At 45.8% G+C, this 9,697-nt stretch overlaps 1 protein-coding gene across 1 annotated transcript in view; it reads right to left on the reverse strand.

Moving 5' to 3' along the window:
* Window positions 1–320: 320 nt before the first annotated feature.
* LOC108513631 (embryonic stem cell-related gene protein-like) overlaps window positions 321–9,697 on the reverse strand; it is a 13,633-nt gene continuing 4,256 nt past the window's right edge. The window contains exons 2-4 of the mRNA XM_017849449.1: window positions 8,176–8,405; window positions 6,099–6,277; window positions 321–604 (exon numbers count right to left, since the gene is read on the reverse strand). Coding sequence (XP_017704938.1) covers window positions 6,251–6,277; window positions 8,176–8,405 — 257 coding nt within the window. The 3' untranslated portion in view covers window positions 321–604; window positions 6,099–6,250. The remainder of the gene's footprint in view (window positions 605–6,098; window positions 6,278–8,175; window positions 8,406–9,697) is intronic.

Below are 9,697 nucleotides of genomic sequence, written 5' to 3' on the forward strand. Positions count from 1 at the left end.
TGTTGTGTGAGAAACAAGGCTGTTTTATTTCACCCTGGCAGCCCTGGCTGAGTCCGAAAAAGAGAGAAAGGCTGCTGGTGATTATCATTAGTTCTTATAGGCCTTTTGGGACTAGGCGGTGGAGTTGAGGAGGGGCATGTTTTCGCAGCGAGGGTGGATCTCACAAAGTACATTACTCAAAGGTGGTGAGAATATACACAAAGAACCTTCGGGTGGGGAGATTACAAAGAACCTTCTTAAGGGTGGGGAAGATTACAAAGAACCTTCTTAAGGGTGGGGGAGATTACAAAGTATATTGATCAGTTAGGGTGGGGCAGAAACAAATCACAATGGTGGAATGTTATCAGTTAAGACTATTTTCACTTCTTTTGTGGATCTTCAGTTACTTCAGGACGTCTGGATGTATAAGTGCAGGTCACAGGGAATATGATGGCTTAGCTTGGGCTCAGAGGCCTGACATTCCTGTCTTCTTATATTAATAAGAAAAGCAAAACAAAATAGTGGTGAAGTGTTGGAGTGGCGAAAAATTTTGGGGTGGTATGGAGAGATCATGGGCGATGTTTCTCAGGGCTGCTTCAAGTGGGATTAGGGGCGGCGTCAGAACCTACAGTGAGAGAGATTCAGCTGAAGAAAGATATTCAGGTAAGGGGTGATATTGTGGGGTTGTTAGAAGGAGCATTTGTCGTATAGAATGATTGGTGATGGCCTGGATGCGGTTTTGTATGAATTGAGAAACTAAACGGAAGACACAACGTCCAAATAAAAGAAAGAGAAAAACAGGTATTCAAGGACTAAGAATTGGGAGTACCCAGGACGTCCAATTAGAGAGTGTCCAAGGGGGTTCAACGTTACTGTTTGCTTGGTTGGTGAGTTTTTGGGCTCTATCCTTGAGTTTTTTTAAGTTGTCATATACCAGACCAGATTGATTTAGGTAAAACAACACTCTTCATTTAAAAATATACAGAGTCCTCCTTTTTCAGCAGTGAGTAAATCGAGGCCTCGGCGGTTCTGGAGGACAAATGCAGCTAAAGAGTCAACCTGGGCTTGGAGGACAGGTAAAGTTTGTGATATATCTGTAACACTAGCAGAGAAGTCATTAGAGAGGCTGCAGAATGTTGTGACAGAGGTTGAGATGCCTGCTATTCCAGTTCCAAGTGCAACAGTGGAGGCAGAAAGTCCTAGACCCACAAGTAAAGGGATTAGTGGGATGACTCTTTTTGTCGTGTTGGTGTCATGAGGGGGACAGGCAGTTGTTCGTTCCCATCTGCAAATTGAATTCTGGGGGTAAGGAAGACTAGAGTACATGTGCCTATCCAGTTGGCAGGTAGGCACATGTAGGTGGAAGAGACACATAAAAAGAAGAGACCTTGTGTCAGGCAGAACTGGAAATGTAAAGTGAAAAGGTGAGAGGGTGTATTGAAAGAAGAGTCCTGTACCCAAAATCCTAGAGATCCAGCAAGGGCAGCAGCCATTAGAGGTTGTAATGGGGATTGATGGTGCAACTGCGTAGAGGGAGAAGTTCGGTTCTCATGGTGTACAAGAAAGCGCATAGTTTCTACAAATAACTTTTCACTGCTATTCTTGGGGCTGGGTATAAGCAAGCAAGAGGAGGGGCCAGGAGGAGATTCAGACGAGCAGGGGGAGGGTAGCCAAGGATGGAGTGAGATGCAGGGTAGGTGTCCTCCTAACCAGTAGTGACTGCCGATGTTTTTTAGTTTGTCAGTAATGATAGAGGGCATATCAGTAATGTGATGTTGGAATGCTCCCATCTGTTTGGTAATGTATGTGACTGGGTTCTGGAGATAAAGAGCAAAGGAATATTTGGACAGTGGAAGGTTGCCTAAAGGAATTCCAGTAGGCTGTTGTCGGGAGATGCATAAAGGAACGGCAACAGGGATAGTTGTTTGTGTGGTTAGGGGTCAAAATATTGGGGGGGTGGAATTGACATAAGGAGAAAGGTGCCGTAGGTAGATGCGGAGAAGTGTGGCAGCTTGTTGGTGTGAAATGCCTGGGGCGTTCTCACCAAATCTGTCTAGAAAGTAAAGAAGTTCCTCAGGCAGGTAAAGATGAGGGCTATTAGAGGTTCTGAGGTGCAGGGAGATGGGAGAGGTAGCCCAGTCGGCCTATAAAGCAGGGGTGGCTGTGTAAGAGCAGGAAGAAAGGGAAACACATAGCCAACAATTCTGTGCTAGAGAAGGACTGGAGGCAGTGAGGAGAGAGTGGATGAGATTGATAGCATGCTGGAAGTAACTAGGGAGAGGTAGAGTGGCATAAGAATGGGAATGAGAATAAGAGTGAGTATAAAAGTAAAGAATCGAACTTCATCAGGGTGGAAGTATTGGAGGGTGCCCTGTCAGCAAAGATCATCTATCCACTCCAAGAGGGAGTCAAGAGTGGTGGTTTGGGAATAGCACCAGGAGATATCAGCTGTGACGTCTTGGAAAAACAGTGTAAACCGGCAGCATAAACAAGAGCAGGTCATTTATGAGTAGTTGAGAATGGTGAATAGGAGTATGACTAGACAGAATATAGTAGGGATAACAAATTTTGGGGACACAGTCCAAGTAGTGGGGTGACTGTGTAAAGCCCTGTTGCAAAGAGTAGGGTAAGGACGAATAGACCTAATAGAATGAAGGTATGTATCAGGCTCATAAGGTTTATTATTGTTCTTCAGAAATGCGAGTGAGTTTAAGGGAAGTAGGGGAGAGTACTTGCAACTTCCAGGAGGAAGAGGAGATATTGGGCTGTCTGTCTGATGGACACAGCCTTATTCTGAAACGGTGAACCCAATGGGGAGGGTCCTGTAGGCGGACGGCAGTTGGGGTACTATAGATGACTAAGTAGGGTCCGGTCCATTAAGGTTGTAGAGTTTGAGGGGTCAGATTCTTAACAAGAACTGATTGTCCAGCTAGGGTGTCTTCATATGGCTGGGAATCTGGAGTAGGCAAGAGAAGATTAGCAGCCTGGCGAATTTCCTGTCTAGCCTGCTGGAAGACTGGAAGATAGTCACCTAGAGGGCTGGTGTCTGGGACGAGGTTGGGGCCAAGCAAGAAAGTACGTCCATATAAAAGTTCAAATGGACTGTACCCTGTAGCATCTCGAGGACAGGCTCTAATTCTGAGAAGGGCAAGAGGTAAAAGTACTGTCCAGTTCTTTTTAAGTTGGAGGCTGAGCTTGGTGAGGTGTGTCTTTAAAAGACCATTAGTCTGTCCTACCTTTCCTGAAGATTGAGGACGGTAACGGGCATGAAGGTTCCACTGAATACCAAGAGCCCAAGAAACTGCTTGGGTGATTTGACTAATAAAGGCTGGTCCATTATCAGACTGTCTAGAGGTGGGAAGGCCAAACTGAGGAATTATATCTGACAAAAGGGAAGAAATGACCGTGGTGGCCTTCTCAGACCCTGTGGGAAAGGCCTCTACCCATCCAGTGAAAGTGTTTACCCAGACCAAGAGGTATTTTAGTTTCCTGACTCGAGGCCTGTGAGTAAAGTCAATTTGCCAGTCTTGAGCAGGGGCAAATTCCCGAGCTTGGGGTGTAGGGAAGGGAGGGGGCCAGAACAATCCCTGAGGAGTAGTAGAATAGCAGATGGAACACTGAGAAGTGATTTCCTTGAGGACAGATTTCCATGATGGAAAGGAAATGAGAGGTTCTAAGAGGCGGCTAGCGGCTTGTAACCTACATAGAAGAGGTTATGAAATGATGATAGAATACAATGGGCCTGTGAGGCTGGATGGAGATATTTTCCTTGCTCCAAGAATCATTTTCCTTCTGTGGGAAGAGATTGATAGGTGGAAGTTTCAGTGGGAGAGTAGGTGGGAGTGACCGATGAGAAGGAGAAAAACTGGCCGTGAGGGACAGAAGTTGGAATGCTAGCTGCTTCTTTGGCTACTTTATCAGCATAAGCGTTGCCCTGAGCGATGGGATCTGTTGCCTTTTGGTAGCCCTTGCAGTGTATGACTCCAGCTTCCTTTGGAAGTAAAGCGGCCTTGAGAAGAGTTTTTATTAAAGAGGCATTAATGATGGAGGACCCTTGCGTAGTGAGGAAACCTCTTTCAGCCCATATAACAGCATGGTGGTGCAGGATATGGAAGGCATATTTAGAGTCAGTATAAAAATTGATGCTTAATTTCTTCGCAAGAGTGAGGGCTCAAATTAAGGCAATGAGTTCAGCTTGCTGAGAGGTAGTGGAGGGGGGCAGAGAGGTAGCCTCAATGATAGATGTGGAAGATACTATAGCATAGCCTGCCTTTGCTGGTATGTGGCAATTAGGCCTGGTGGAACTGCCATCAATAAACCAGATGTAATCAGGGTGAGGAACAAGAAAGAAGGAAATATGGGGAAATGGAGTGAATGCCAGGTGTATCAGAGAGATACAGTCATGGGGGTCAGGTGTGGTATCAGGAATAATGTGGGAGGCCGGGTTGAAGTCTGGGCCAGGAACAATGGTAACTGTGGGAGACTCAACGAAGAGTGAGTACAGCTGAAGAAGGCAGGAAGCAGAAAGTATATGTGTCAGGTGTGAGGAGGAAAATCGATTTTGGAAGTTATGAGAACTGTAGAGAGTGAGTTGAGCATAGTTTGTGATTTTGAGGGCCTCTAAAAGTATTAGGGTGGTGGTGGCCACTGCACGGAGACATCATGGCCAGCCTAAAACAGTAAGGTCAAGTTGTTCAGACAAAAAGGCTACAGGGCACAGTCCCAGTCATTGTGTAAGAATTCCAACTACACAGCCCTGCACTTTGGCTGTGTGTAATGAAAAGGGTTGGGATGAGTCAGGGAGAGCTAGTGTGGGAGCAGTCTCTAACGCTGTCTTCAAGGAATGGAAAGAAGAGTGGGGAAAGGAGTTAGGATCTATGGAGTCAGCTAGGATTTCTTTTGTTAGTTTATATAATGGTTTTGTTAGGATGGCAAAACCAGGTATCCAAAGGCAAAAGTATCCAACCATGCCCAGGAAGGAAAGGAATTGTTTTGTAGAAGAGGTTGAGGTTTGAGAGATCAGTCGGACATGATTTGCAGGGAGATCACGTGTCTTTTTATGAAGAATTATGCCGAGGTAGGTAACAGATGGAGAAAAAATTTGAGCTTTGGAGGGGGATACCCGATATCCCTTGGAGAATAAATGTTGAAAGAGCAGGAGGGTGTCTTGTTGACAAGATTCAAAGGAGGGGCTACACAGTAGGTCATCAATATATTGAAAAAGGTGAGAAGCGGAGGAGTGGAAAGAAAGCAAATCATGAGAAAGAGCTTGGGTGAAGTAATGAGGGCTGCCCTGAAGCCTTGTGGCAGCACAGCCCAGGTAAGCTGCTGGGACTGATGGGTGTCAAGGTCAGTCTAGGTAAAAGCAAATAGAGGCTGGGACGAGGGGTGTAGGGGAATAGTGAAAAAAGCATCTTTAAGATCAAGAATGGAATAGTGAGTTGTGAAGGAAGGTATTGAGGACAAAAGAGTGTACAGTTTGGGCACCACAGGGTGGACAGGCAAAACAATTTGGTTGATAAGGTGCAGATCCTGAACTAACCTGTAATACTTGTCTGGTTTTTGGACAGGTAAAATGGGGGAATTGTAAGGAGAGTTTATAGGTTTTTAGAAACTCATGCTATAGCAGGCGAGTGATAAAAGCCTGTTGTGGGACGGGATACTGGCATTGAGTGGGGTAAGGGTGATTAGGTTTTAATGGGATAGTAATGGGCAGGTGATCGGTTGCCAGGGAGGGAGTGGAGGTGTCCCATACTTGTGGGTTAAGGTAGGGGAGTACAAGAGGAAGGTGTGAAGGAGGCTTTGGGTTGGGAAGAAGGATGGCAATGAGATGTGGCTGTAGTCCAGGAATAATCAGGGAAGCAGATAATTTGGTTAAAGTGTCTCAGGCTAATAAGGGAACTGGGCAGGTGAGGATAACTAAAAAAGGGTGCATAAAAGAATGTTGTCCAAGTTGGCACTAGAGTGGGGGAGTTTTAAGGGGTTTTGAAGCTTGGCCATCAATACCCACAACGGTTATGGGGCAGGGAAACAGGCCCTTGAAAACAAGGTAATGTGGAGTGGGTAGCCCCCATATTGATTAAACAGGAGACGGACTTACCCTTCACTGTAAGAGTTACCTGAAGCTCGGTGTCCGTGATGGTCCTGGGGGCTTCGGAGGCGATTGGGCAGCGTCAGTCTTCAGCTGCTAAGCTGAGGAGATCTGGGAAGGAGTTGGCCAAGGAACGTTGGGTTTGGGCTCCAGGGGTTTTAGGAGCAGTGGCAATGTGAGTCAGACAGTCCGACCTCCAGTGGGGGCCTGCACAGACAGGGCATGGCTTAGGAGGAATTCCGGGCTGCGGGCATTCTGAGGTCCAGTGGCCAGGCTTTTGGCATTTGAAGCAAGGTCCATGAGGATGTTTTGAAGGAGCCCCTGGGAGCTGTGGCTTGGATGTTCTGAAGTTTTGTGTGCTGGAGACATGGTTGTGGGTTGTCTTACAGCGGAGGCAAGTAGCTGTAACTCAGAAATGTGTAGCTGTGTGGCTACCTCCTATTTTTGTACACCTTGAAGGCAAGGTTGATTAATTCCTGTTGTGGGGTTTGAGGGCTGAATTCCAATTTTTGAGGCTTTTTTCTAATGTCAGGAGTGGACTGGGTGATAAAATGCATATTAAGAATAAGGCGGCCTTCTGCCCCTCTGGGTCTAGGGCAGTAAAGCATCTAAGGGTTGCTGCTACACAGGCCATGAACTGGGTTTTCATCTTTACCTTGGGTAGTTTCTTTAAGTTTGTTATAATTAACAGCTTTGTAAGCTGCCTTTTTAAACCCTTCAACTAGTCAGGAAACCATGTAATCTTGCCTAGCTATAACTGGGGAATCTGCTTGATAGTTCCATTGGGGATCTTCTCAGGGAACTGCTCTAATGCCTTCCTGGAGGTCTGGCTCATGAAGCCGGCAGTTATCAGCGTGAGATTGGGCTAGAGAAAAACTCCTTCCCATTCATCTGGGGAGAGGGTAGAAGTTAGGATGACATTTAAGTCACTCCAGGTTAAATTGTAGGACAGAGTTAGATATCGGAATTCCTGTATATATTTAAGTGGGGTCTGATGAGAAAGAGCCTAAACACTGGCTGATTTGGGAAAGGTCTGATAGAGAAAACGGTGCATGTACCCTGACTATGCCTTCAGCTCCAGCCACCTCTCTAAGAGGAAATTACTGGGCAGGTTGGGGAGAGCTAGTTGCAGAATGAAACTGTAAAACAGACCGGGTGTAGGGAGGGGAGGTAATAGAAGGTTATAGGGTTGGGGAGCAGAGGTTGAAGAAGAGTTGGAGTCTTATTCAGCCTGGCGGGGAGCGACCTGAGGAGGAGCAGTCTGGGGAGGAGGTGAGAGGTCAGATGGGTTAGTAGAAAAGGAAGATTCACAAGACTCAGTGAAGCTTGGGGTTGGGACCGAAGGGACAGGCGGGAGGGAAAGAAAGAGGATTTGGGACGAGTGGCACTGGAAACAGAGACTAGGGAGGGAACGAAGTGTGAAAAATGCCTGGACATAAGGCACCTCGGACCATTTGCCCATTTTTCGACAAAATTATCTAGGTCTTGTAGGATGGAGAAATCAAAAGTGTTGGTTTCTGGCCATGGAGAACCATTGTCAAGTTTGTATTGGGGCCAAGCACTGTTGCTGAAGAAAATAAGAGGCTTAGATTTTAGGTCAGGCGAGAGTTGAAGAGGTTTTAAGTTCTTGAGAACACAGGCTAAGGGAGAAGAAGGCGGAATGAAGGGTGGAAGGTTGCCCATAGTGAAGGAGGCAAGTTTAAACAGAAGGGTAGAGACACAGAGAAGGGGGGCGGGGAGCAGCGCTGGGCTGCAATGTGGGTGAGCAGCCAAAGCAGGCGTCCCCGCAATTGACTTGCCACCAAGGGAATGTTGGTGAATGACCAAGGCAGGCATCCCTGCAGTGATCAGACACCAATAAATGGAATGTGGGTGAATAATCAGGCAGGTGTCCCCGCTGTGATTAAACACCAAGTGAAGACTGTCTTCCTGAGTCCGTGACTGGTGCCAGAGTTTTGGGTCCACAGATAAAATATGTCTCCTTTGTCTCTACTAGAGAGGAAAAAGAACTGGAATTGGAAGGACAGGGAGATTGAAGGGTAGCGAGAGGGGGAGACTGAAGGGTAGCGAGAGAGGCTGGAGAAGAGAGTGAAAAGACCGCTTACCCGATTTAAAATCGGTGAGATGTTCCTTGGGCTGGTGGGTCTGAGGACCCGAGGTCGTATGGAGAATCTCTTCACGGAGTTAGGGTGAGGACAGGGGACTGGTCTCCTGAAGGAGTCCCTCTGACCCGGGTCTTTGGCCCCAAATATCACTCGTGTCCATGTGAAGAGACCACCAAACAGCTTTGTGTGAGCAACAAGGCTGTTTATTTCACTTGGCATGCGGGCTGAGTCTGAAAAGAGTCAGCAAAGAGTGGTGGGATTATCATTAATTCTTACAGGTTTTGGGATAGGTGGTGGAGTTAGGAGCAATGTTTTGCGGGCAGGGGGTGGATCTCACAAAACACATTCTCAAGGGTGGGGAGAATTACAAACAACCTTCTTAAGGGTAGAGGAGATTACAAAGTACATTGACCAGTAAGGGTGGGGCAGAAACAAATCACAATGGTGGAATGTCATCAGTTAAAGCTATTTTCACTTTTGTGGATCTTCAGTTGCTTCAGGCCATCTGGGTATCTATGTGCAGGTCACAGGGGATATGATGGCTTAGCTTGGGCTCAGAGGCCTGACAACTGTGACATTCATTCTAAAAGTTTTATCCGATGTGATAGACCTGTTACAATTCTCATACATTTACCCAGGCACTTTCTGCAGGCATAAAATATATTGACTTAATATTGTGGTTTTAAGGCTAAAAAATCATTTTTTAATACATGAAAAATGTACAAAAGTATTCCTTTTCACCTCTAGATGGTGCTGTGTATTGTGTTTTGTAAGCACAAGTTGCCTAGTTTTTAAATTGGTTGGACTCAAAGATTAACCATCTTATTTTACAGATAAACTAAGATTCATTGAAATTTTGTTTCAAGATAAAAATTCTGGTTTGAGGCAGAGCCAGGACTAAAGCCTGTTTTAGGTAAAGTGTTTAATGTACGAATCATTTTACAGAAGGTATTGTCATTCCAAAGTTATTGCAACAGTATTATACAGTTGTGACAAGTTTAAAATTTTATTTTATTGATTTATGAAATTTTCCGCCGGACGCGGTGGCTCATGCCTGTAATCCCAGCACTTTGGGAGGCCGAGACGGGCGGATCACGAGATCAGGAGATCGAGACCATCCTGGCTAACACGGTGAAACCCCGTCTCTACTAAAAAATAAAAAAAAAAAAAAAAAAACTAGCCGGGCGAGGTGGCAGGCGCTTGTAGTCCCAGCTACTCCGGAGGCTGAGGCAGGAGAATAGCGTGAACCCGGGAGGCTCAGGGGTAAGGAGAGCCTGTCACGGCTGTTGATGGTGGCATCCCCATTGGCCTAACAGTCAATGAGCCACTTGCTGGGATAAACAGGTTTTTAAAAAATCAATTTCTTTACTCCTTTGGGTACTTTAAAAATGTTTAGATATGTCTTTTTTTACATAGTCTTTTTCACAGTTTTGAAGTACTCAATTCCACATAAATATTTCGTTGTAGTCTCTTTGTGCAGACCTGACCTGAAATGTATGACTCAACTTTTTTTTTTTTTTTT

Source organism: Rhinopithecus bieti, unplaced genomic scaffold, assembly GCF_001698545.2.
Source record: "Rhinopithecus bieti isolate Rb0 unplaced genomic scaffold, ASM169854v2 scaffold_29928, whole genome shotgun sequence".
Classification (NCBI taxonomy): Eukaryota; Metazoa; Chordata; class Mammalia; order Primates; family Cercopithecidae; genus Rhinopithecus; species Rhinopithecus bieti.